The 27,546-nt window shown below is 49.6% G+C and overlaps 1 protein-coding gene across 3 annotated transcripts in view; it reads left to right on the top strand.

The window, feature by feature from the left end:
• The first annotated feature begins 356 nt into the window (after positions 1–356).
• lyst (lysosomal trafficking regulator) overlaps positions 357–27,546 on the top strand; it is a 68,075-nt gene continuing 40,885 nt past the window's right edge. For 2 of the 3 annotated variants that reach the window (XM_030378903.1, XM_030378902.1), the window contains exons 1-9: positions 357–869; positions 7,960–8,051; positions 12,390–12,588; positions 14,964–15,054; positions 16,150–18,283; positions 20,358–21,306; positions 21,787–21,948; positions 24,797–24,959; positions 26,955–27,184. In XM_030378903.1, the coding sequence (XP_030234763.1) occupies positions 789–869; positions 7,960–8,051; positions 12,390–12,588; positions 14,964–15,054; positions 16,150–18,283; positions 20,358–21,306; positions 21,787–21,948; positions 24,797–24,959; positions 26,955–27,184 (4,101 nt within the window). In that variant the 5' untranslated portion in view covers positions 357–788. Of the gene's footprint in view, positions 870–976; positions 1,260–7,959; positions 8,052–12,389; positions 12,589–14,963; positions 15,055–16,149; positions 18,284–20,357; positions 21,307–21,786; positions 21,949–24,796; positions 24,960–26,954; positions 27,185–27,546 lie in introns of those variants that run through there. The other variant, XM_030378904.1, reaches the window with a different exon arrangement.

The following is a 27,546-nucleotide window of genomic DNA, read 5'->3' as shown; positions in this document are numbered from 1 at the left end:
TTACGCGACTGAAGCTATATGAGACTTTTTTTTTTCATATATATTAGGATAACAGCATGAATCCTTTAATAATTAAATGTAGCCTACACATTCTAACCTGGACAAAACGATTATTTATTCATATATTATTTATATGAAAAACATGATTTGATAAGTTATTTGGGAATTGATTAAAGAATTACAAGTCACATAACAACACTAACCTAATAAAATAGAAAAATAATTCATATATCTCACTAGAAATAGCCCTACCCTCGAAAGACCACCTGCAGGCGTGGCTGCCGTAGAAAACACAGGACCGGCTTTTATTTTGAAAGCGCCGTTCTTCACCAGAAGTGGTATTCTGGCAGCCGGCTTTTACCTTGCCCTACCATCTCATTGACTGTTGACAGATAGGCTAGCTATGGGCTTCGCTCCTGTCTGGTTTTGACCTGTTTTGTTTGCAACAGGGCAGGTATAGTAGAAATGGTCCGTGTGCTCACACAGCACCCCTCAGCTGTGTGTGTGGGGACGACACGACACAGCGCTCACCATCCATACCTGAGTGCATGGAGGAAGTAATAATATCCTCTGATGCTAGCTATTGGTAGCTGCTTTATTGGGATTTTCCTGCAGAGCCCGCTGTCAAAGAGCCAGACCAGTATAGCAAATTTCATAGATGTGTCATGCATGACTTCGAGGACCGCTTTGGGGAAACTTTCGGAAGACCTTCGGAGGATTGAGGAGGCGTCCGACAGACCAATTAGTGATAACTGACTTTGCATCCTCTTCTCGAAGTTGTGCGAGACATGGCCAGTCCACATCACAATGATCTGTCGTTTGCATGGGAGAAGTATATGGACTGTCGACTACAAGGAGCAGATCTACAGGTAGGTTCCTCTGTGCAAGTGTGTGTGTACTGTGTGTGTGTGTGCGTGTGCGCGCGCGCGCGTGTGTGTATGTGTGTCACATGGGCTGAATTTATGAAACTGAAAGGGAAATTAAGCGTTTGTGTTGCTTCTGCGTTGAAGAAGTTTGTGTTGAAACTTTTTGGGCAATCTGAAAAGGAAATAAGAGCTGCAGTGTCAATGTGAACAACACGATTAGAGGCCAATGACACACACACACACACACACACACACACACACACACACACACACACACACACACACACACACACACACACACACACTGTGTGAGAGTCAGTGAACTCATTTCGGATCATGGGACTAGGATTAGGACCACTGGAGATCTGACACACACTCATTCTTGCTCTAAAGGTATGTCCTGCTATTCCCATCTAGAGCACTTTTCTTTTTGGTTGTCTAGAAAACTGTTTGTGAGTCTGTGTGCAAATACATAGCGATTCATTCATATGTGTGATACTGAATAACTAATTGCAACATCTATATTTCTCAATGATGTTGTTGGCAAAAGTACTGCTTTATGTATCTCATAATATTATAACACATTTTCCAATAAGGGAAACCTTTCATCTGCACCTCAGACATTTCAGTGTTAGTATTTCTTGAGTAGATCATGATTTTTTACCTTTCCAAATTACAGAACCAAGCCCTGATCTGTAGATGACATAGCGTGTAGACTCCCCTCAGGATGTTTCAAAACACCAGGGTAAAAGGGTGCTTGTTCTGCTTATCTGATATGGTTTGTTTTATTCAGCAAATTTGTTTAAATTGAACTGAGGACAAGTTAAAGCGAGTCGTTTTGGCACACAAATGGATTTTGCAAGACTCGGACAACTAGGCTGTTATTGTAAGTAAACCTTATCGGTATTAGCAGTCATACTATGTATGGATTGTCGCCATGTTGTCAGGCATAGACTATTTCCTTGATCTCTGTAGAAACCGAAGTTTGCAACTACTAATGGTAACTACTTGCAGCTACCATTATATGTAGAAATAGAACCTTCAATCCCTCAATAACTACAGGTTACTGAGTGTGGTATTAGGGACAATATAATAGATACTGGAGCCTTATATACTCCTAGTCTATTTCCCCTGGCCTGCATTCATTGTAATGAAATGCAAGCTTACATTTGACAAACCAATTCATCATGGAAGCACAGTGTCAGAAAAATAAAGCAGAGTAAATAATATGTGGCATGAATGTGAAATGCACACCGCATTCTCGAATGGCTCCGTAAAGGCATTAGCCTTACTAGTAGAAGTGGGAGTTTTACTGTCTCAGATTGGGGCTGCTGGTGTGAAAGCGATGATGTATCACCTTCGCAGAGTTTGTTATCTCCCACCGTGGAATCTGTGTTTCCACACAACCTGTTAAGTAATGAAACGATGCAGGGCAGCGTCTAACGACGAGTCATTTGTTTGCTTTTGTTCAAGTCTCTCTCTTTGTTTCACGCAGGTCTGTGTCATTATTCTCTCATGCAAACAGCTGCAGGCCTACGCCAATGGAAGTCAGTTTACATGTTTTTACAGTCTATGAATTGTTACGCCTGTAGGTGTGATACTGTGCCAGTCAGTGTGTTTTGAGGGGAAATCGAGGCCACAGTTTGAAGCTGGGAGACTGTGGTCTGTTGGTCACTTGAATTATTAGCCAGTGTTTACATTTTTTAGCAAGTCAAATATTTGTTAACAAGGACCCAGTTTGTCTGGGTTTGAGGAAGTCTTCAGTACATCTGAATGACCTTATGACTGCATATACTGTTCTGTTTATGTTTGAGTTTTTATGCTACAGCTGGGCTGCAGGTGTGTGTTGATGACATCCTGCTACTTATTTTCCCATCTGTGCTCTTATTACTCTCTACTTTGTGACAATATTACAATCTCTGCCTACTGAGGAAGATGACACCACGTCCTTCACACTTGCTTTCGCGTTCGTATTTTTCACCAACCACGCCTTCCTATTCACGGCCTGCTGGGTTGATTTGCTAAGGCGTCAGAGTAAAATGAAGAAAAAGTCCCTTGCTCTCAGTTCTTAATTGAAGCTTTGGTGGTTAGCCTCATCCCTGACCCTGACACGTTTCAAGGAGGCCCAAGTCTCCAGATACACTCTAGGGACGGGCTGACAACAGCGTATCCAGCCTGCCTCCGCCCGCCTAAGTGCTTCCGTTCAATTTTAATTTCCCTTCAGTACTACGTCTGGGTTTGCGGAATATTCGCGGGTTTTCTCCGTCCAAATTGTGTGCGTCCAATCAGCGAACAGAGGGAGGGGCTGAGAACAATGATGTTAAAGTCAGCTCTCGTTAACGGACATCTTCACGCATGGTGTTTGGTTTGTTTTCAGCCTACACGCAACGTAATTCCCAGCCTGTCCCGGCGCATGGCAAACGTCACAACGTCCAAACGTTAGCGATTGATCATGGCGAATGAAATGAAGTACGAGAGCCTGGTAGGACCAGGCTACCGTGTCTTCACATGGTAATAAAGCAATTTGGGATGTTGTTGTTGCGAGAAATGAGTCGGAACTCTGCCTGACTGATCCAGAGGAAATGTGGAACATAAGGGGCCACTCATGATGCTCGTCACCAGGGAAAGCATTCAGAAGGAAAACAGTCAAATTCAATCAGCTTTGAATCCCGTGCACTCCCCCGGTCACGAGAAGGGACCCCCCTTGAGGCTCACCGCGCTCTGTCCGGTCGCAGAGGAAGGTCAGGGCCCCTCGCCGGGAGAGGGACCATGGAGATTGGAGATGCACCTGTGTGAGGACGGGACCCAGGCCTTGGTTTTTAGTGTGTGTGTGTGGGTGTGTGTGCGCGCGCTAGGGCTGGGAGATTAATCGAATTTTGATCGCGATTTCGATTTTAGTCAAAAATGATCGCAGAATTAACGTAATCAAGTTTTTCGATATTTATATATTTAGGTTTAATGTTTTATAGAAAGGGCAGAACATCTGGATATACATTATCTGTATATTATATACAGTTCTCAGTTAAGTTAAGTTTTTTTTTGGGAGTGACATGCTGAATAAATACATGTTGTCGAACTCAAAAATAATCGTTTGAATAATCGTAATTTCAATATTTACCAAAATAATCGTGATTATGATTTTTCCCATAATCGAGCAGCCCTAGTGTGCGCTTGCGTGCGTGCCATAACAGCAGAGGATCTTCTAAAAAGTTTCTACATGGAACAGAAACGCAACATCTCAATCCAGCATGATATCCTCCCTAACCACCATCCACCCATCCCCCCCCCGCAATAAAGTGGAGTTTTACTTCCCTCTCGACCGTTGCCATGCAGTCTCTAAAAAAATATGCAAACATTGTTTTTATTTCGCAAACTGAAAGCCTGGCTGGAACCTGTACCGGCGGAGAGCAGGTGGCTGCTCCTCCCACACGAGGAGATGGTTCGATGAGCCACAGCCCACGTCCCGCCGTGGTCTTCAGGCCAGGATTGGGAGGGTGTGTGTGTGTGTGGACCTGCAATCTGACCACAATGTAAACAGATGACCAGCTGCTTCATCAAAACCATAATCCCTCTCGCCTACCCCCACTGATCCCCGACTGAAGTCACGCACACGGCTATCACTGCCCTCTCCCCTCAGCATCGCACAGCCGTACGCCTGAATAAGCCCTTCTACTGAAACAACACTTTGGACGTGTAGGAGAACAGAAAGGCTCCTCTTGCCCCGAGCTCCATTTTAACATGTATTTATTATTAACAGGAAATGAAATCAAACCCTGTGTCTGGACAGTCTGGAGAGGTCTTTGTTCCAGTCTGGTGCATCTGATCACAAAAGTGACATTAAAGTTGCACGTGGTAACCTAGACGAGTTATTGCCCTTGTGCAAACAGGGGTTATCGTTGTTTGGCAACCTGGAGGCCTAGTGTTATTTATATGTGGCTTTATGAAGTACACGCTATCATTGGTAAGGGGTGCAACAAGCAAATGGGAAACTTCTGGGGTTTGAAGTTCATTATAATTTCATTGCAGAATCTGGTCTTGGAAGTCAATGATTGATGACATTGATGATTCATAAGGATGGCATTAATCAGTCATGGAGATCTCTGCCCTGTTCAATACTGGTGTGTGTGTGTGTGTGTGTGTGTGTGTGTGTGTGTGTGTGTGTGTGTGTGTGTGTGTGTGTGTGTGTGTGTGTGTGTGTGTGTGTGTGTGTGTGTGTGTGTGTGTGTGTGTGTGTGTTCGTCATTTCTTCCTTTTACTTTGGTGGTGCCGTTGTCTGTACATATATGATGTAGACAGACATGTCTGTGGCTTGACCTACAAGGGGGTTTGTAGACCCACAGTACGTGTACATCATCCTCCGATGGCAGCCCTGTTCATTTGTTTCCCTCAGGGCGGATGTTGAATAAGGGCACACAGCTTTTAACCGCCTTGGGTCTGGAGCTTTGCAGGTGTCAACGGCTTGAAGGTTTTATGCAACCTCTCAATCATTCCCCCCAGCCCCCAGCTCACTGCCTGGAGGGCTTGGCCTTATGTATGGATCCCCACCCCTATTTACCCTCCCCTCTCCTCCGCCTCCATCTCCTGTGGTGCGCCGTCGAAATGGCTGTGGTTAGCAACATCGGCCGACAACCTTTCAAGGGATGCCTCTCTCTCCGTCTCTTACCAAACTGCCACTTTGTGACCCGTCTCTGAACTCACTCTACGGCGCTTGTGGAAAGGTGTTTTTCTCAACACTGGTGCAGAACATGTGGGTTCAAGCCAGGCCATTTCCCCTCTTCAAATGTCTGTGCATTTGATGTAGAAGTACAACCAATGTGGTGCTCCGATAGCTAAGATTGAAGATTTCACTACAGCTGAAGGCAATTATGCTTTTTGTTTCTTGTCCGTGGTATTGTTGATCCATGTTGCAATCTTTTTGTGTTGCTTGCAGCAAAGCAGACCAATACCTTCATAAGAAACAACAAAAAAACTGTCTGGAGTACATCTTCCCGTCAGAGAATAAATGAGGCAAATGATGTCTTTTAGAAAAGCAATCTGGGGTCTGCATCGAGCACACAATCACCCCACAGTTCAAGAAAGCCGTTTTGAAGAAAACACATTTCGTTTTCAAGTGACCACTGACGGGAAGATGACTCGGACCAAAAGTAAGTTTTCACCTAAGTCCCCTCATGGCAATAACACAGCTTTGATTGCAAACCAAAGGTTCCAGAAAGTAGAACACGATTTAATTATGGATGTTTATCGAAAATCACAAGGTTAAAGATGCCATGGGGGGGAAAACCTAATAATAAATTGCGATGCGACAGTCGACAGTCACTTTATTTTTTCTTTTACATTTTCCCCTCAAAATGATATTTGGCTTCTGCTTTTTCAAGTGTCAATGTTTAGTGCACTGCCATGTACTGTACCATGGTCAAATGAGCTTGAAATGGGTTTGAATATTTATCACAAAGCAACATTTGATGCTGTGTGTTCGCATCAGATAAAGCCTAAAAAAAAAAAAAGTTTGGTTCCTGTTGGTTGTCATTTGAGGTCATGGGTAGGTAGGGAATTTATTCAAGTTTTTTATTAAATTTTTTCCAGCGGCAGCGAATGATAGGTAGGTAGGTAGGTAGGTTGTTTTCATTTAAAACGAGAGAATGCGCTCATCCTTGTACAGAATGAAGAGGTGCTGTACAAAAACGTAATTATGGTTTGCATCAAAAAAAATCATAAAATAATTTGGGTCGCACATAAATTGACAGGGTCGGTCGGAAACCGGAACCAAACAATTTTTTTTTTTTAGGCCTAAGCTCTATCCCAGACAAATACAGACTGTCCTTTTTATTCAAATCTAAGGGCTCTGGGGCGATGTTGATGCTAATCTCTGCTTTACCGACATACTCTATAGCCCTGTCTATGTTCTTTAAAACATTGTTGTTTTTATTTGAATTCATATTCATCCACCACTTCTGACTGTATCGCTGTATATTTTTACCAGTTGTTGGTACATTTGTTTGTGTACGTATCGGTTGCAGATCTGACCTTGTTCTGCCTGCAGTGCCTTCTGCATGCAGAAGAGTTATTAGTGGGCAGCAGCCGGGGTCTGGATAAACCCCATCTGCTCCACCTCTATGCCTGACGCTGCATATTGGAGCAAGCTCCCTTATTGGCAAGGCCGGTCCAGCTGGGGGCTGAGGGAGTGGGCTGGGATGAGGTCAGGAGGTGAGGTGTAAGGACAGCCGCCCGCCCTCAGTCAGGGGGTCCGCCCTCAGTCCCGCCCTCAGTCACCCCCCCCCCCCCCCCCCCCAGGGGGGTGGGTGTGGGTGTGTGTGTGTGTGTGTGTGTGTGTGTGTGTGTGTGTGTGTGTGTGTGTGTGTGTGTGTGTGTGTGTGTGTGTGTGTGTGTGTGTGTGTGTGTGTGTGTGTGTGTGTGTCATCAGGGGAGCTGGTTCTGCCCCCGGGTGGCAGAGTGCTCTTGGGTGCTGAGCCTCTCGGCGCACGGGGGAGTGAGTCACACACCCCGCTCCTCCACTCCACAAACGAAACATTCACCGCTTTGTTTTTACGCTGCTGTTGCAGATTACAGGCGGGAAATGACTCTGCGGTGTAGTCGGAGGCGCGCACGCATTGGCTTGTACTCTGTGTTGCGAAACATTGGAAAAATTGTGTGTGTGTGTGTGTGTGTGTGTGTGTGTGTGTGTGTGTGTGTGTGTGTGTGTGTGTGTGTGTGTGTGTGTGTGTGTGTGTGTGTGTGTGTGTGTGTGTGTGTGTGTGTGTGTGTGTGGGGGGGGGGGGGGGGTTGGTCAGCTAGTTTTGTAGTTAATTCACTTTTTTTACATCAACAACCTGGAAATCACATTACCGGCAATTAACAGAATGTTAGGATCCATTTTCTTCCCCTGATATTGTTAATTAACATTTGAATTACAAGATCATTTCTGTTGGCATAACCCATATGACTGCAGGGAACTATTATCCAGTCCTCCTGTGTACGAATACTGTGTTTTAAATCACATCTTCTCTACACTAAGTACACTAATGCGATGTATCGGTGGTGTGCTATGAGCAAGGTGGTGCCTGTGTTCACTGGTTTCCATGACATCTATCCACAGGTCAGCCTCCAGTGCCTTGAGAACTTCCTCTGCCTCTTCCACTGTGTGCGTAAAGTCCACCTCCATGTTACCCAGGACCTGCTGACCTTCTGGTAGGTTCCACCTTCAATCTCTTCAGCCTCCAAGAATATGCTTAAATGGGTACCGAAAGTATGATTTTAAATTGATATTTGAGAAGACGTACTGCTTGTACGATTTGCCCCCTGCGAACAATGAGTGTTCACACACAAGGCAAATTTGTGGAACTATGAGTAAAGAAAATCTTCAGATACTATTACTAGTAATTATATATATATGGTACAAATTGGACAAGAACCAACCAGTTTAAATAAAGTAGGGATGAGATCTGAGGTGCTGGGATGTGTTTGTGCGCTGGTGGGTTTTAAATGGTCCGGGAAGGAACTGCCCATGTCTGATCCTACAAAGCGGTCTTGTGTCCTGAAGAGAGGTAGCATGCTGACCCTCATCTCTGTTTACAAAGTCCCTAATCACTGTCTTATGATAATGACCGCTGATTCAATCTGAAGATGAATACAGAAATGAAGAAGCCCAGATCAGGATTTGATTTTATATTTAATAAAAGCAGAACACGGGTTTGCCTTGTTAGTTTCATTTACCAGTAGCTTTGGGAAAATAAATATTTTTTACTGTCTTTCTGTAGCATGTCAAAGCCTTTTAGCTGATCAGTGAAGTTTAGCCAACTTATGAATTACTTCATTGACTTTACTGGTTTAATGAGTGGATGATAATTAGGTTATGATAATTAGGATAATAAATGGAACCGTATAGTCTTCAGCATGCCTCAAATAACCTCTCTGAGTGTAGTTAAAGGTCTCTAGTTAAAGTATAGTTAAAGGTCTCTAGTTAAAGTATAGTTAAAGGTCAGCCGGTAAAGTAAAGTTAAATGTCTCTAGTTAAAGGTCTCTAGTTAAGTAGAGTTAACAGGTCTCTAGTTAAAGTATAGTTAAAGGTCTCTAGTTAAAGTATAGTTAAAGGTCTCTAGTTCAAGTAGAGTTAAAGGTCTCTGGTTAAAGTATAGCTAAAGGTCTCTAGTTCAAGTAAAGTTAAAGGTATCTGGTTAAAGTAGAGTTAAAGTATAGTAAAATGTCTCTAGTTAAGTTAAAGGTCTCTAGTTAAAGTAAGGTCAATGATCTCTGATTAAAGTATAGTTTAAGGGTCTCGTAAGGTCTCTTCACTTCTTCTTCTGGACAGTGAAGTCATGGCACGGGCCGGAAAACCAACCCATATTCTAAGGTCCTGCCTCAATAAGAGGCTCTATTGTGACCGCGAGGAAACGGCAGTGGCGTGCTCTAGGCCAGGGGCAGCTCGTCCACATTCCCCAGGGCCGGCCCAGCCGAGTCCCATGTGACATCACATGCTTCCATGGGATGCATGGATCCGCTGCAAATCTGGAAAGCTTTCATTCGCCATGGCAATTTGATGGAATTTCAGCCGCAGAAGGAAGAAGAAAAGTCAGTCGGTCGCCCCGCGAGGAGCTATGCCGACACAGGCAGGCGAGCAGGGGTTTACCTTGGATTCGCGGAGGCGAGAAGATGGCCGAGAGACGGACGCTGAGGCCTCCGGTGCTGGGTGAGACAGCAGCGTGGCCTATTGTCTCGAAGGGCGTTAGGAGCGAGTGCGTTGGGCCGTTAAAGCGGTTTCGAAGGGCTTACCGTTGACTGTTTATCATGATCTGGCCTCTGCTAGTAAGTCTTGCTGCTGTTACTTGTATGGCGTGAGGCTCTTGTTCGGAGCAGTTTCTGAACACATAATGTGAGCGAGTGTGTTTTTTAATCGTAGGGTTTGGTATGATTTTGTTATCTGGTTGGAATAGAACACGTCGCCGTAGTACCGTTTGTTTTCTGCCACTGCCAGGAATAGATATTAATGACCTTCATTCATTCAAGTTCTCGCTTTAATATTTGCCACTACCAGCAAGATCTGGGATGGTACTGATATCTGCGTTGGTATCAGACGTGTGTCTCTGTAGTACCATTTTCTTTCTTTTTTTGCCATTGCCATAAATAGATATTTCTGAAAAGTTTCTTACGTGCCTGCTCGAAAACTATCCATATTTATAGAAAGCCATTCAGGTTGACAGGACGGCTGCTGTCACTTCAGGGGGTTGCAGTACATTACATAAGCCTGATTATGCAGCTACATTCAGTTCTTTCTCCTTTTAACATCGTCCAAGACGAGCTGTACACTAACCTAGGATCAAACCTAATCACAGTATCAAAGATTAAAACGTCTTCGTTTACAGGAGTTCTCTGCTGTCGGTTTTGTAGTGTGCACACTAGAAGTTTGGATAAGGTCTACTCTTCTCAATGTAATTACGGTTGTCCAACATCACGAGATAAAAGCCTGAATCACCTACACTGGTAATCTCATGTCTACCCTGTTAAGTCTTTTAAAACTAACAGAATTCTTCATCCAAGCTAACTAAAATATATATTCTACCCTTCTCTCTCTGTCTCTGTCTCTGTCTCTGTCTCTGTCTCTGTCTCTCTCTCTGTCTCTCTCTCTCTGTCTCTCTGTCTCTCTTTCTCTGTCTCTTGTCTCTGTCTCTCTCTCTTCTGTCTCTGCTATCTCCTCCATCTTCTGTCTTGATCCCATCTCGGTCTCCATCTCTGTCTCCTCTCTCTGTCTCTCTCTCTCTGTCTCCTCTCTCTGTCTGTCTCCTCTCTCTCTGTCTCCTCTCTCTGTCTCCTCTCTCTCTGTCTCCTCTCTCTGTCTCCTCTCTCTGTCTGTCTCCTCTCTCTGTCTGTCTCCTCTCTCTGTCTGTCTCCTCTCTCTGTCTCCTCTCTCTGTCTCCTCTCTCTGTCTGTCTCCTCTCTCTGTCTGTCTCCTCTCTCTGTCTCTCTCTCTCTGTCTCCTCTCTCTGTCTGTCTCCTCTCTCTGTCTCCTCTGTCTGTCTCTCTCTCTCTGTCTCTGTCTCCTCTCATTGTCTCTCTGTCTTTCGGTCTTGCTACTTCCTGTCTGGTTATCCTCTCTCCTGTCTCCGTCTCTCCTCTCTCCTGTCTCTCTCTCTCACTGTCTCTCTCTGTCTCCTCTCTCTGTCTCTCTGTCTTCCTGTCTCTCTCCTTCCTGTCTGTGTACCCCCTCTCTCCTCTCTCCTGTCTCCGTCTCTACTCTCTCCTGTCTCTGCCCCATCTCTGTCTCCTCTCTCTGTCTGTCACTTATCTCTCCTATCTTTCTCTGTCTCCTGTCTCTCTCTCTGTCTCCTGTCTCTCTCCGTCTCTGCCCCATCTCTGCCCCATCTCTGTCTCTGTCTCTGTTTCTTATCTCTCCTGTCTCTCTCTCTGTCTCCTGTCTCTCTCCGGTCTCCGTCCCGTCTGCGTCCCCCTCCCTGTCTCTCTCCTATCTCTCTGTCTCCTGTCTCTCTCCTATCTCTCTCTGTCTCCTGTCTCTCTCCGGTCTCCGTCCCGTCTCCGTCCCCCTCCCTGTCTCTCTCCTATCTCTCTGTCTCCTGTCTCTCTCCGGTCTCCGTCCCGTCTGCGTCCCCCTCCCTGTCTCTCTCCTATCTCTGTCTCCTGTCTCTCTCCGGTCTCCGTCCCGTCTGCGTCCCCCTCCCTGTCTCTCTCCTATCTCTCTGTCTCCTGTCTCTCTCCGGTCTCCGTCCCGTCTGCGTCCCCCTCCCTGTCTCTCTCCTATCTCTCTGTCTCCTGTCTCTCTCCGGTCTCCGTCCCGTCTCCGTCCCCCTCCCTGTCTCTCTCCTATCTCTCTCTGTCTCCTGTCTCTCTCCGGTCTCCGTCCCGTCTGCGTCCCCCTCCCTGTCTCTCTCCTATCTCTCTCTGTCTCCTGTCTCTCTCCGGTCTCCGTCCCGTCTGCGTCCCCCTCCCTGTCTCTCTCCTATCTCTCTCTGTCTCCTGTCTCTCTCCGGTCTCCGTCCCGTCTGCGTCCCCCTCCCTGTCTCTCTCCTGTCTCTCTCCGGTCTCCGTCCCGTCTGCGTCCCCCTCCCTGTCTCTCTCCTGTCTCTCTCCGGTCTCCGTCCCGTCTGCGTCCCCCTCCCTGTCTCTCTCCTATCTCTCTCTCTCCTGTCTCTCTCCGGTCTCCGTCCCGTCTGCGTCCCCCTCCCTGTCTCTCTCCTGTCTCTCTCCGGTCTCCGTCCCGTCTGCGTCCCCCTCCCTGTCTCTCTCCTCTCTCCGGTCTCCGTCCCGTCTGCGTCCCCCTCCCTGTCTCTCTCCTCTCTCCGGTCTCCGTCCCGTCTGCGTCCCCCTCCCTGTCTCTCTCCTATCTCTCTGTCTCCTGTCTCTCTCCGGTCTCCGTCCCGTCTGCGTCCCCCTCCCTGTCTCTCTCCTGTCTCTCTCCGGTCTCCGTCCCCTCTGCGTCCCCCTCCCTGTCTCTCTCCTGTCTCTCTCCGGTCTCCGTCCCGTCTGCGTCCCCCTCCCTGTCTCTCTCCTCTCTCCGTCCTCCACTCCCTCTCACAGCTCAGACATGAGTGGCGCCAGCAACACGCTGGCCCGGGAGTTCCTTACAGATGTGCACCAGCTGTGCAGCGCCGTGGCCCAGAGGGCGGAGTCCCGCGAGGAAGACGAGGAGGAGAGTCACATGGTGGCGCTGGGGGAGTACCTGGTCAGGGGGCGGGGCTTCCTGCTCCTCAGCACGCTGGACTCCATCATTGACCAGGTGAGCACGCCCAAACATGGCTACGTTTTTATGATAAAGCTTTTTTTTTCCATAAAGGTATATTTATATTTTTGGCGTTTTTATGTGTTTGGCAATTTACTTGTTATGTCTTTTATATATTCATATATTTTCTGCTGAGACACGTCTGGTATTAATAAAGTTCCACACACAGTGAATTGACCCAACTGATCGGGTGCTATCGTACAGTGGAAGCCACCAAAGTAATCCAGGATAGAGGGTACAGGTAGTCCTTAGTTAGGCTACATGTAGGGAGGAATTATAGTCCCTCCTTCTCTTCCTAGCTGCAGCACAGTTCAGTGGAAACAAGTGGGCAAGTGCTCATGTTAATGATAAGGCAAAAAAACTATTCTGTATTTTTCTATCAACATAACGCATGGCAACCATTTTATTTGGTAGTTTTGCCCTAGTCCATTTATAACAGGGACTTGTACGCATGCTGTTTAAGTGGCCATGTTAGCCGATGGGAAATTGGTTCACCCACAGAGACGGACATTGTTCCTTTATTCTTCCACAGCCCTCTCTGCTGGTGACCCTCAAGTTGCCTCTGCCTCCACGCTGAGTCTAGAGGGCTTTGCGGTTAACTAAGAGAAGCTTGTCTCACGGTGTACTTGCCATCGATCCTTTTGATAATACTATACTAGAGTAACCTAGTATAGTATTATGTGGTATTGAGTAACCTCAATACCTGGTGCCAAAGGGATAGGTTAGCCCTCTTCATGCATAACAAGGGACACAACGATGCAACAATAAGAAAACAAATGGATTTGAATCACACAATAATGAACACATTCAATATAATGCATTACAAATTGGATTAAATTAGAGGTCTATTTAAACGAAAACAAACGACGCCCTAATCGAATGCAAAACCAAAAGATTAACTTTGCTGTTCACTTTACACCAAGATTGGAAGAGTACGTAGAGTTAGACATTTTTTTCATTAGAAGAATCTGAAATGTAGGCTGAGCCCACTTTTACAGAAGTCAAAGCAAGGGCAGTAGCCTTGTATTTTCTCTGAAGGTAGTAACAAGTTATTTTGTTTCTTCCTTAAAAATCTTTTCTCTTCTGCCTTGCAACATTCTAGACATTTCTACTTGTGCTGGCCCAAAAGTGCCCTTCAAAGCAAGCTGAGATGAATACACTGTTGGATTTAGACTAGAAGATATGTTATTGAATGAATAATCGCAATGTCACGGACATTGCATGAAATCTTTGCTAAAAGGCACAGCTGTGACTGTGGTATGTGTGGCCTTCCCTCTCTTCTGTTTCAGTCTGAGCTGTTACCAGTGAAACATTATGTATGAATGCATGTTATGGTCCTCTAACCAGTTTATGAAACGCCTGTAGATTCTGATCTGGGGCATGAGCTCTCTAGGAGTTGTCAAAACAGAAACAAGAAATTTTTTTGTTCATATCTGTGAAAATATTTATAGCCTGGAGCTTTGATATGGATGGGGAAAATTGTAGTTATTTAGTTTGTATCATGGCAATAAATCATATGTAAGCATAAAACGATGATGAAATGATTCTACCTTTGATACATCACACAGATCTGTCTTGATATAAAGAAGCGTCTTGTCCTGCTACGTTTATAGCGCAGGAGTAAACTCAAGCACAGAGGCGTACACGCATTAATGAGCTTGGAAGTTATTTTCGGTCCTTCGTTTTGAGTGCGTGTGGCAGTAGTGGTTGTTATTCCATGCAGCACTAGAATTGAACCGTCAGTACGGCTCTGATCTTCTTCAACTACCCGGTAATTAGCATTTGCATATGGCACGTCATACTAATTATTGTTCTGCAATGCATACTTTATCATGTGAACATTATCATGTACAAGAAACAGGGATTTAAATTCATTTTTATACCATGCACGGAAAAGGCCAAGAGACACACTGCGCGGTGGTATATGGATCTTGCCAACGTTTTAACCTTGGGAATGGAAAATGGTAAATGGACTGCATTTATATAGCGCTTTTCTAACCAGTGGCCACTCAAAGTGCTGTACAATATTGCCTAACATGTACATTCACACACCGACAGCGGCGTCTGGCATATAAGGCGACAGCCAGCTTGTCGGGAGATGTTTAGGGTGAGGTGTCTTGCTCAGGGACACCCCGGCACTCAGCTAGGAGGAGCCGGGTAGTCAAACTAGCAACCTTCCGGTTACCAGCCAACCCGCTCTACCTCCTGAGCCGCATGCCGCTCGGGAAATGGGGACGGGGACGGGGGGGGCGGGGGCGTTTGCATTGCGACGTGGAGGTGTGAACACGGCTCGGGGGGGCTGGAGGCAGGGGGGGGACTTGAGGCAGCAGACACTGAGGGTCTCCCTGGTTCTGTGTCATTCCTTCGCTCAGGAGCTGACTTGTCGGGAGGAGCTCCTCACTCTGCTGCTCTCACTGCTACCCCTGGTGTGGAAGATCCCCGTGCAGGAGGACAAAGCCCCAGGTACAGTACCCCCCCCCCCCCCCCCCCCCCCAGGACCCCGGACCCCTCACCCTAATGACCACCAATCGTTAGGGATGGACCCACGCCTGGCCTGGTATGTCCGTGTTGTCGTCCGATGACAGTCTGATACCAGGCAGGCGTAGGGTAGGATTGTATCTGTGTGGCTTTTATCAGAGCTGGGATGATTAGAGGAAGGTGTGAAAGGACCATGCTGTTAATACGGAATCGGTCAACACAAGGGAAACAATCGGTTACCTGTTCAATGCATCCCGGTTCTCATAACCTGTACATATATCTGTTTCTTGTTTGATCTGGTTCTTTGCTGTAGGAGAAACACGATGGTGTAAGGGCACAGGCCAATGTCATAAAAATATTCAACCTCATAATTTCCCTTGCTGCTTTATCTTTCAATATCCAGTTTCCGTTTAATATAATCCTTTTTAAAATACTGCCATTTAAGTCCACACTTTATTGTGGTGAAGAACTCAAATATAAAAATGTTATATATATAATGTGAATGAGCATACTGACTGACCAGCATCTACACTCCAAGGTTTTTACTAATTCAGACAGAGGTCAAATTTGCTGATTGTAAGAAGATTCAACTCCTATTTTCAGATCATTTACAGAGGCAGCCCCGCAACGTCCTCACAGGATCAGCGATGGCATCCTCAGGATGGCCTAGCTATTTAGCGTAGAAGTGCTAATCCTTTGTATCATGGACTTGAGACATTTTTTCTTTATTAATTCCTGCATGTACGCTAAATGAGTCTTCAAGGGTTAAGATGCTATTCCTGTAAACAGACTTCTCCTTACTCATCTGACTTCTTCTAGTTATCCTATTTCCGTTGAATTAGAGTCTCGGTTTGTCAAAATTTCCTGTTCATCCGATCTACACCACACCTGGTGGGTGTGTTGCTTAGGACCCAGGGAAGTGTAATATTGAGTGTGAAGTGGTTTGGATGTACGGTTCTGCTTCTGCGAGGGCACAAGCAATCGGCCCGTTGTCCCAGCAGGCAGGTTCTCCGCGGGCTCTTCTGACTTGAGAAAGTTCTAAGCAAGTGATTTTTATTTCTCCATTTCCGCCCTGGACAGATTTCATCCTGCCGTCCCTGCTGGAGGTGTTCCTCAGCCGGGAGTCGAGGTCGCCCCCTCTCCGAGCCGGACAGAAGGCCCGCCCCGATGCCCAGAGCAGCGGCAGGCGCTCGCACACGGGCAGCGCGTCGTGGAAGTCGCGTCGGTCCCGCCGCATCGCCCAGAGGTACTCGGTGAAGGAGGCGCGCCAGTCCCAGCTCTCCACGTCCGATTCGGACGCCAACGCCGACACCAAGGCGCCGGGGCCGGGCCAGGGCGGGACAAGGGGCAGGCGGACGCACGGCTCCGCCCAGCGCACGTCCGCTCACCACTCCCAAGCCCCTCCCATCCCCGTGTCCGTCGCCACGACTACAGAGACCATGACCGCATCGTACCCCCACCCCTGGGGCCCGGGCTCCCATTCCCTGGACGCAGAGACCCTGACCGACCCGGCCGCCATGTTGATATTCAACCGCATGGAGAACTCGCCCTTTGACCTCTGTCACGTGCTGCTCTCCCTGCTGGAGAAGGTGTGCAAGTTCGACATGAGCATCAACCACAACCCCGGCCTGGCGGTCAGCGTGGTGCCCACGCTGACCGAGTTCCTGACCGAGTTTGGGGACTGTTGTGGCCCCGGGGGTGGAGGTGGTGGAGGAGGAGGTGGTGGTGGTGGTGGTGGAGGAGCGGGGCCAGAGGAGCTGGCTGGGGGCTGGACGGAGGAGCCCGTCGCCCTGGTCCAGAGGATGCTCCTACGCACCGTCCTGCACCTGATGTCGGTGGACGTGGGTCAGAGCGAGGCCCTGCCGGACAGCCTGAGGCGCAGCCTGACCGACCTGCTGCGGGCCACCCTCAAGATCCGCAGCTGCCTGGACCGCCAGGCGGACCCCTTCGCCCCCCGACCCAAGAAGACCCTGCAGGAGGTCCAAGACGACTTCTCCTTCTCCCGCTGCCGCCACCGGGCGCTGCTGCTCCCGGAGCTGCTGGAGGGCGTGCTGCAGGTGCTGCTGGGCTGCCTGCAGGCGTCCGCCTCCAACCCCTTCTTCTTCAGCCAGGCCCTGGAGCTCATCCACGAGTTCATCCAGCACCGCGGCCTGGAGCTGTTTGAGGTCACCGTGCTGCGGCTGGAGGGGCTGGCGCGCGCCCGGGACTCGGAGGTGGGCGGCGAGGCCGCCGAGAGGGTGCGAGGCCTCGTCGGCGGCGTCCTGAAGATCATTAGCGCCGTGAAGAAGGCCAAGTCGGAGCAGCTCCACCAGTCGGTGTGCGCGCGGCGCCGCCACCGCCGCTGCGAGTACTCCCACTTCCTGCACCACCACCGGGACCTCTCGGGCCTGCCGGTGTCGGCCTTCAAGCAGGCCGCCCGGCGCAACCCCTTCGAAGAGGAGGAGGACGGCTGCAGGGAGGGGCCGGAGGGCGCGGCGGTGCGCTACCCCGAGCGCTGCTGCTGCCTCGCCGCCTGCGCCCACCAGTGCCTGCGCCTGCTGCAGCGGCTGTCCCCCAACGGGCCCGCGGTGCTGCAGCTCCTCGCCGGGGTGCAGGCCGTGGGGATCTGCTGCTGCATGGACCCCCGCTCGGTGGTCGGGCCCCTGCTGCACGCCTTCCAGGCGCCGGGCCTGCGCACCTACCAGTCCCACGTGCTGAACGTCCTTGGCCGGCTGATCCTGGACCAGCTGGGCGGCGGGCAGCCCTCGGAGAAGGCCAAGCTGGCCTCCTGCAACATCTGCACCCTGGACAGCAGCCAGCTGCCCGGCCTGGAGGAGACGCTGCAGCAGGGCGAGCCCTTCGCCGCCTCGCTCGGCCCGGGCCACCGCTCGCAGGGCATCCTGCCCAGCGGCGGGGACGCCGAGGACATGCTGTGGAAGTGGGGCGCCCTGGAGGCCTACCAGGCGCTGGTGTTCGGCGAGGACCGGCAGCTGAGCCAGCAGATCGCGGGCCACGTGTGCCAGCTCACGCTGCGGGGTAACGTGTTGGTGCAGTGGCAGCTGTACACGCACATCTTCAACCCCGTGATGCAGCGGGGGGTGGAGCTGGTGCACCACGCCCAGCAGCTGGGCGTGTCCACCGTGTGCGCTCAGATGTGCAGCTACCACTCCCAGTGCCTGCCCGTGGAGGTGCTGCTCGTCTACCTGCAGACGCTGCCGGCGCTGCTCAAATCAAGGTGGGTGTTCGGGGGGGGGGGTGTGTCTGTTGTGTGTTTTAGTCGGCGGCTTGTGATGCTAGGTTGTTGTTTGGGATGTTAGATGTTGAATCAATTTATCGGCGGTTTCGGTGTTCATTGTCAGCGGGGCTAAGAAGGCCTTTTGCGTTGCTCTTCTATGAACATCCTTACTGTACCGACAGCAATATATAGATCGTTTCTCTTTCTTCTGAAAAATGTAATTATTGTAAGTCGCTTTGGTTGAAACAGCTGCTAAATGCCCTCAAAATGCCCTAGATGCCATGTTAAACCGCAGGAGTTCAGTTCAACCGTCTCTTTCTCATCCTGCTAATCTGTTTAGCATAAATCCAAGTTGCTGCCGGATGAACCACAGTCTGATCGTCAGCAGAGCCGGCTCTGGCCTGTTGAATGTGGTATTGGGTGCGCCTCAGTGCTGCGCTCTGACAATGAAGCAAATATGATGAGCCAACCCGGAGTCAAGAGAGTTAATCCGCTCTGTCACGGCCAGTCATCAGATCTGCCTGCCGGCCTGCGTCACCGGCGGCTAACTGCTCGTGCCTTTCAATTATTTATCACAGCCCTCTGTGGGTGAGACGTAAGGTCAGGGACTGTTTGGGACCGGGATATTACCCACAGTGGACCACGGTGTGGACGGCCGCGAAAGGCCCACCAGTGTTTATTGCTTAGAGCCGAGTGGTCTACCTTCAAAGAATACTAATTATTCATTTAATCATTTTAATAATGTTAAGTTGATTGAGGTCTGGTCGAGAGTTCCTCTTGACGAGGCGCTGGTGATTATTGGTCGACTTGAGATGATGATTACATCTAAATGTTCAGCCCTCAGACTGCCCAGATCTGGAATGCTAATCTCTTGCTTGTTAAATTTGTGTTATGATTAGAGTGGCTGGTTTGTTTAACAAAATCTTTTTAAAATGAGTATTAAAAAATGCACTCTCCCCTCTCTGTTTTGTAATCCAACAAGAAAAGAGAAATATGATGTAATTATATGACTATATCTGTCAGGCCCTATTTCTGTGCCTGCACTCGTTTCACATGACTGGAGTCTTCCACAAGGCTAAGCATACCTTTTGCTAAAGCGAGTGAGATAGTCACATGTTTGGGTAGGGGAGGGGTTTCAGGGAGGGGAGGGGTCAGATTTGTTCTGTTGGAGCTTACTCCGGCTGGTTTCTCCATATTGCTCAATGCTTACCCTCGTTTTTATTATATGAGTATTAGAGGTTGTGTTACATTTAATCGAATGAAGTCCCAACCGCTTTCCTCGCCCACTTTGAAACGTAATTACTAAGGGAGGCTTCTGAAATGGAGGAATGAGTTGAGATTGAAACGACAACGAGGAAGATTAGTATTTGTGAAAAATTAAGTGAATGGAAAAATGTGTAACAGACCTCTACATCCTAGATATCCAGCTAATGGGAATGCGTAGGAAAGAGGTCGATTTTGATCTATCTCATGGTCTGATGGTCATGCCCCAACAATGGCCGGATCAAATCGAATCATGTCAGTTGTTGTTTATCAACTGATTATGTCCGTTCTTTTTCTGGATCTGCTTTTCGGCTGGTTGTGCACTAAATTAATAAGTAAGTCCTCCTGCGAGCTATCCCTCCTCCAGACCCCCCTCTGCCTCTGCATTATCCTCGTCTGTTTGGGATCGGGCATCCATTACTCCTGTCTGAGTCACGTGTCACTCTGTCCTACCGCAGGGTGATCAGAGACCTCTTCATCACCTTTCTGAGTCACATGTCACTGTATCCTACCGTAGGGTGATCCGGGACCTCTTCATCCCCTGTCTGAGTCCCGCGTCACTCTGTCCTACCGTAGGGTGATCAGAGACCTCTTCATCACCTGTCTGAGTCCTATGTCACTGTGTCCCACCGTAGGGTGATCCGGGACCTCTCATCACCTGTCTGAGTCACGTGTCACTGTGTCCTACCGTAGGGTGATCCGGGACCTCTTCATCACCTGTCTGAGTCACGTGTCACTGTGTCCTACCGTAGGGTGATCCGGGACCGCTTCATCACCTGTCTGAGTCACGTGTCACTGTGTCCTACCGTAGGGTGATCCGGGACCTCTTCATCAGCTGCAACGGCCTCAGCCAGATCACAGAGCTCATCTACCTGGACCAGACGCGCTCCTGGGCGCTGAAGGTGTTCGAGACGCTGATCCTGAGGGCCGGGGGCCAGCCCGCCGACGGGGCGCTGCAGGAGCTGGAGAGCGATGTCGGCGCCCAGGAGAGGGACTCCGTCCTGGGCCCCACGGAGGACCCGGGGTCCCAGGGCGGGGGCACCGGCGAGGGCCCCCAGAGCCTAAGCAAGTTCTACGAGGGCCTGAAGGAGGCGTGCCCCCGGCGGCGGAACCGCGGGGGCGGGGGACCCGGGCCTGGGCACGGCCGGGCGGAGACCCACCTCAACACCATTAACCTGTTCCTGTGCGTGGCGTTCCTCTGCGTCAGCAAGGAGGCGGACTCGGACCGCGACTCGGCCAACGACTCAGAGGACACGTCGGGCTACGACAGCACGGCCAGCGAGCCGCTGGGGGGCCGGCTGCCCTGCCTGTCCCCCGACAGCGTGGCCCTGCCCTCCAAGGAGCAGGTGCGGCAGGCGGCCGACGTGTGGTCAGTGTGCCGCTGGATCTACCTGGCCAGCCCCGCCTTCCAGCGGCAGTTCTTCCGGCTTGGGGGCCTGGAGGTCTGCTCCCGCCTCATGGCCCTGGTCATCCAGAAGCTCACCTGCAAGAGCAAGGACGGCCGGGGCAAGAAGAAGAGGGAGGGCAAGGGCAAGGCCAGCCCGCCGCACCAGGGGTCCCCGGCGCTGTCGGTGACGGGCCCCGCCGCCCCGCCGGACCCGGAGGAGACGGCGGCTCCGGACGGGACCAGGGACCCGGCCAGGCAGCTGGAGGAGGAGTGGCCCCTACAGAGCATCCGTCTGCTGGAGGCCCTGCTGGCCATCTGTCTGCACAGCTCCAGCCCGGCGCTGCAGAGGACGGAGCCCGAGATGTCCTTCCAGGTAGGCCCGGGCCTGGGGTGTTAGCTGGGCCTGTACATGGTGCTGTTACATCGACTCCATTTTGTATGGGAGCATGGGAATGTAATCGGTGGTAATGTGTTTTGGTCGTTAGTTTAGTTATTCATCGTGAATTGCTTTGTCATTATGGGGAGAATTTGATTAAGAAGCGCTTTTTTTTTCCTGTAATGAAAGGAAGAACAGCGTTTGTCCGACTAAGTGCATATCGACCATCCGATCGACCAGAACTCACAGCCTTAAATTTAACATTAATTCAACTCCTCCCACTAAATGCTGGAGTATCGCCAACAAAGCCCCCTGTGACGCATTCTGATGCACAAGCCCTATACCTAATGTTGTGAACGATGATACTATGATTGCATTGACTCTGATACCATAGCCCAAATCATAATACAGTTGTTAACGACTTTCAGTTTCAAACTTTGAATAGAACCGTTTTTTCCATCCTCCCCCCCTTCACAGCTCCAGTCGGTGGAAGAGACGCTGTGCGAGGTGAGGGACCAGCTCTCGCGCTCCGGCGTGGTGAACTCCGACCTGGCCGTGCCCCTGTTCGACTCCCTGCTGCGGGTGGCGCTGGCCAGGGTGTCCTCCTGCCCCGACGGCCCCGAGGAGAAACCAGACAGGGTGAGCCTTCCCTGGGGACCCAGCCGCCCCTACCACCCGGGGCTGACCCCATGGATCAGTGGCAGACTCAGTGTTTGAAGGGCAGGGGCGAAAAAATAAAAAGGGCACATTCTCGCTCTAGAGGGCACATCGTCATAATTTATTGTATGAAGGGGCACCAGAGGGCACCCATTAATTTTTTTCACATGTAAAGGGCAGCCAATAAGGCACTTTCTCTCGTATTCGGCCCTCTTGAGGACACTTTTTCAACCATGGAGGCACGGAGGGGCACTGCCCCCCCCCTGAGTCCGCAACTGCGATGGTTGGCCTCAGGATTTTCGGATGCCATTTTTTCCTTCCCAAAACCGATTCCTGAAATTGTCTACCGCCGATACCGAGTGTATACCGATACAGCATCTAGCATTGTAACTACTAATTGCACTTGTTCTTATAGAAGGGTTCTCTTACGATGACAGCAATGTAGAGTCAGTTCACTCACACAATATCTTTGAGTATTAAAATATTATAATAATTTTTCAGAACTAGATCATAATTATAATAATACATTTGTATTCTTGTTAAGTGTGAGCATTGATGTTTTTCTGACAACGCCCGTAGGTCGGCGATGACGCGTTTCCCATTCCGACCTTCCACCTCCAACCTTTAACGAACGCAGCATCACACCGTGCATGTTTGAGACGTTCTTTGTGAAGTGTCATGAGATAGTATCGGTTCGGCACAAAGACTTGCGTACTCGCCGAAACCCGATACTGCATTTTAGGCAGTATCGGAGAAATTTCCGGTATCAAAACAACCCTCGGGACGGTGCACGTGAACGACGTGTACTTTGCACCATCACCGCCCACGTTAATAAGATTCAACTTTAATTTTCCATTCAGCGGACGCCCTAATTAGGTCTGCTTAAGTAGATTTTGCTGTTCTCAGGGCGGAAGATGTTCCACTCCACGTACACATTAATTGGGTCTGTGGATGGTCCTTTGCGTCCAAACGGCGCACACACACACACAGTTATAACCGGACGGTTGTAATCAAATAACACCGTCTTTGAAATACCACATGTTGCGTGATAAGATGCTCACACAACCGTGATGGGGATTAGCTTACACAGGAGCGCCATGGTCTGCCTGTGTTTACAGTACCCCATATTGGTAAATGGACTGCATCTATATAGCACAGTGGCCACTCAAAGGGCTTTACAATATTCACCCATTCATGCACACATTCACTCACCGACGGAGGTGTCCACCGTGCAGCGCGACACCCAGCTCGTCGGGAGCAGTCAGGGTGAGGCGTCTTGCTCAGGGACACCTCAACACTCTAGCTAGGCAGAGCCGGGGATTCGAACTAGCAACCTTTGGGTTACCAGCCAACCCTGCCCAACCTCCTGAGCCACAGCTCACCTGGGCAGATTGTTCGTTATCAGGAAATTGTTTGATTGTTTGTTAGCATGAAACCCCCAGAATGTTACCTTATCATGCTAGCTTGCACGTGGGCCGTCTGTGGACGTGAACACGAGGCTTAGTGAAGAAGGCGGGGCCAAGGACAGGAGACGGAGAAAAAACAATCGGCGTGTGGGCTGATGGCCTCGAGGTGTTTGAACAGCGCTGCCTCCTGATAACTGGTTCCTAACTGGTTCCTTCAGCGTTAGAGTCTGGCGACGAGTTCTCCTGTTTTAGAACCGTTTAGAACCTCCTTTAGACGTTCTACGTTCAGGTTCATATGTGCCACTCGTTTTCAGGCAGGGTTTCATGGTTTAAGGGAGTGGAACCCAGGTTCCTTGAGTTTGGAGATATTATTGAAATTATTAGTAATGGTAAGTAATGGTGCAGTAGTTATGGTTTGTCCCACTTCTTTGTTTGTGCCGTTTTATTTCAATTCTCAAAAATGCCGGTCTGGCTGAACCTTGTTCGACATTGGCATATTAAGCGTCTTGCGTAATAGATTCACAAGCTTCATGGATGCTAAGCTTTTGTATAAAGCGTGCCTTAGCTCTGCATAATACTTTAAACTGCTCCTGAAGCCATGTTGTAGACTGAAAACTTTGTGAAAGGTAATTTCTTGCAATGGGATATTTACTCTCTTACTCTTTTAAAATGTAAAATAATCACCATGGTTAGTGTGTGTGTGTGTGTGTGTGTGTGTGTGTGTGTGTGTGTGTGTGTGTGTGTGTGTGTGTGTGTGTGTGTGTGTGTGTGTGTGTGTGTGTGTGTGTGTGTGTGTGTGTGGACCTCGATGACACAGCAAGGAACTGGCTTGTTCGAGCTCCTTGCAAGTCAGCTGATATCGGTCTGATGACCAGAAATCTTGCACTTTCTTTCGGCCGGTCATTCCGACTCTGCGCTTGGAGTTGAATTGGCGCTCCTTGTTAGGCTCAGAGCTCGTTCGGGATCAAGTTTCCACCGTTTATTCATCAAAGATAGTCTACTCTAAGCTAGCAAATGTGTGATTTATTCGGAGAACGATGGGGTAAGATGACTGTTGAATAAACTGTTGATCCAACAGGGAAAGATTGTGTATTCTAGATTTGTCATGGAGTATGTACTTGGGTTTCTTCCTTGGTCGTCACCATCCCGTTGTTTCTCTCTCTCCCCCTCCCTTTTTTCTCTCGCGCTATTTCTCTCTCTGTCTCTCTCTCATGCTCCTTGCATTTCACCCCCACCCTTCTCTCACACTTGCTCCTTCCCTCTCTCTCTCTCTCTCTCTCTCTCTCTCTCTCTCTGTCTCTCTCTCTCACTGTCCCTCTCTCTCTGTCTCTCCGTGTCTCTCTCTCTCTCTGTCTCTCTATCTCTCTATCCCTCTCTCCCTCTCTGTCTCTCTCTCTGTCTCTCTGTCTGCTGTCCGCCTCCAGAAGCTGCAGGTGCCGGTGGAGAGTGTGGCCCCAGCGGGGGACCTGTGTGAGGAGGTAGAGGAGGCGCAGGGCTGCCACGGCGGCAAGGCGGCGGGGGAGGAAGAGGAGGGCTACGACGCCGACAGCGAGAGTAACCCTGACGACATGGCCAAACAGGAAGAAGGTAGTCCCTCTTATGACTGCTGCGCGCACACACACACACACACACACACACACACACACACACACACACACACACACACACACACACACACACACACACACACTGAAATAGAGAGACACACACACACACACTGAAATAGAGAGACACACACACACACACTGGAAATAGAGAGACACACACATATACATACCCATATACAAGCACATGCACACACGCGGTGTCTTGTTCAGTTACACTGAATAATGCTAATGAATGGAGGGAGGCTCTTCTGTTACAGGCAGACTTAGCGTCAGCTTGAACGGATCAAGCGACGTTCAGATCCCTGGGAACTCGTACGGTCTGGGAACTGTGGGTTGATGCTGTTGCTGTTGAGCTGCCAGTCTGACTGTAACGTCTCATTTTCTGCCTCGGTTTCTCTGACTTCCCCGGGACAGTTTTTAGCCTAGACTGGAAATATAGTGTCACTGCATGGTTGTACTCACTCATATCCACCCACGGTTTACTCGGAGGCTACTCTTGGGCTGTCTGGCGGTGACGGATTGAGAGGTCCCGTGTTTATCTAAACCTCCGACAGCGAGGGATTGACCCGGGGGAAAGACGAGCGTGCATCCCTGCCAACCGTCGAAATAACCCAACTGTACCGCTAACCCTGGCTCTCTGCCTCAAACTAAATAGGAATGGGAATTTGGGGTTAAGACGGACAACTCGACTCGATGTCTAACCTGGGAATGACTATGTACATCTCATGTCGAGCGAAACAAAATAGTTTCCCGTAATCCGTCATTTTTGCATTTTCATCCCTCCAGAATGTAGTCATTGTATTCGCCTCTCCGTGATGTAAGCCAAGTTCCCCTCATGAGCCCGAGTCTTGTGACTTAGTGTAGTACTCTGCGCGTGCGACACACACACACACACACACAGGCACACACACACACTCACGGTCACTCAGCTCTACTGCCTGGCAGGGTCTCACTCACTCACACACACGCACGCACGCAAACACACACGCACGCCCGCACACACAGATACACACACAGACACACACACAGACACACACAGACACACACACACACACACCACCTGCCATTCGGGTGGTTCTCATTTGAAAGTATTATTTCCTTGGCTCCTATTGGAGTTCAGCGGGGATTGATTAAATAGCGGGCTGCTTTTTGGTTGCGTGTGCATTCTGTTGGTGCGCTCTGCCTCAGAAACAGCTGAATAATACATAGCTTTCTCATTTCTCTCCCTTTTTATTGTGATGAGTGGAAGATAGATTTCATTTCTCGTCTTTCTGGGTTTGCTTACGTATTACTTATTTCTTCCTAAAATAAATGTAGTTTCAGAACTCGATCAGTCTGATGATCAATCAGTTTGTCTCGGAGCGAATCGAATCAACTGATACTACTGCGTACAACTCATAAAGCTTTCTCGAATATGGTCCGTCCCCCAGAATAACAAGTGCAGATGAATGTTGGCAATTTGAAGAACATTTCTTAGTTGTACGTATTTACTTATTTACTGAAAGCCGAGAGAGAGAGAGAGATTAATTATAAGGGGAGGGATGGTGGGAGTCTCAGAGAGGTTGCCCTGCTCTGCTGTAAATCACAGCATAGGGAGGACGGGTGGGGGGGGACGGGGGGACGGGGGGGGGGGGGGCAGGGAGACAGGTCGTGTGTGTGTACGGGGAAGGGGTGACTCCCATGCTGTCGCTCTAAAGGCTCCCAATCATTCACTTTTATGAGCTGCCTCCAACAAGATGAAGGTCTGGAGTAGGACTGCATTAAGCGCGGGCTTGTCCCTGAATAGATGCAGCTCTTTAAGTAACTCTGTGCCTCCCGTGCACTATGAGTGTGTGTGTGTGTGTGTGTGTGTGTGTCTGTAAGTGTGTGCGTACTCAACGTGCGTGAAAGTGTGCGTGCTTTGAGGCTTGTTTGATCCAGGTACCACTGAGCACATTGCAGTAGTTTACTGTATTTTATCCCCATCACCACCCAGGAGCAGAGGCGGAGTCGGCGGCGGTGCGCGAGGGGGCTCTCCGCGGGCTGGCGGAGGCCCCGGGGCCCGGGCTGGGCCGGGGCGCGCTGCTGTTCCCTGAGATCTGCAGCATGGAGCTGCAGCTGCTGGCAGCGGGGGCCCCGGACCTGGAGGTCCTGGGACACGTGTTCCACAGCCTGCTGGACACCGTGCACGCCAACCGCCACAACGCCACCCTGCTCTACGACCAGGTCGGGACACGGGACGCCCCCTCTGCCTGTCTGTCTGTCTGTCTGTCTGTCTCACTCTGTCTCTGTCTGTCGCTCTCACTCTGTCACTTACTCTGTATGTCTCTCTCTGTATCTCTCTCTCTCTCTCTCTCTCTGTGTATCTCTCTCTCTCTCTCTCTCTCTCTCTGTATCTCTCTCTCTCTCTCTGTCTCTGTCTCTGTCTCTGTCTGTGTCTCTGTGTCTCTGTCTCTGTCTTTCTCTCTCCCTCTCTCTCTCTGTCCCTGCTTCTATGTCTCTTCCTCTCTCTCTGTTCCATCTCCTTTTCTTTCTCCTTCCTCGTCCTCCTTAATCCTCCTCCTCCTCCTCCTCTTCGTCCTCCCTCC

This window comes from Gadus morhua, chromosome 15, assembly GCF_902167405.1.
Source record: "Gadus morhua chromosome 15, gadMor3.0, whole genome shotgun sequence".
NCBI classification, from domain to species: domain Eukaryota; kingdom Metazoa; phylum Chordata; class Actinopteri; order Gadiformes; family Gadidae; genus Gadus; species Gadus morhua.
Note: the sequence above shows the minus strand (reverse complement) of the source record. Positions and strands in the feature narration are given on the sequence as shown.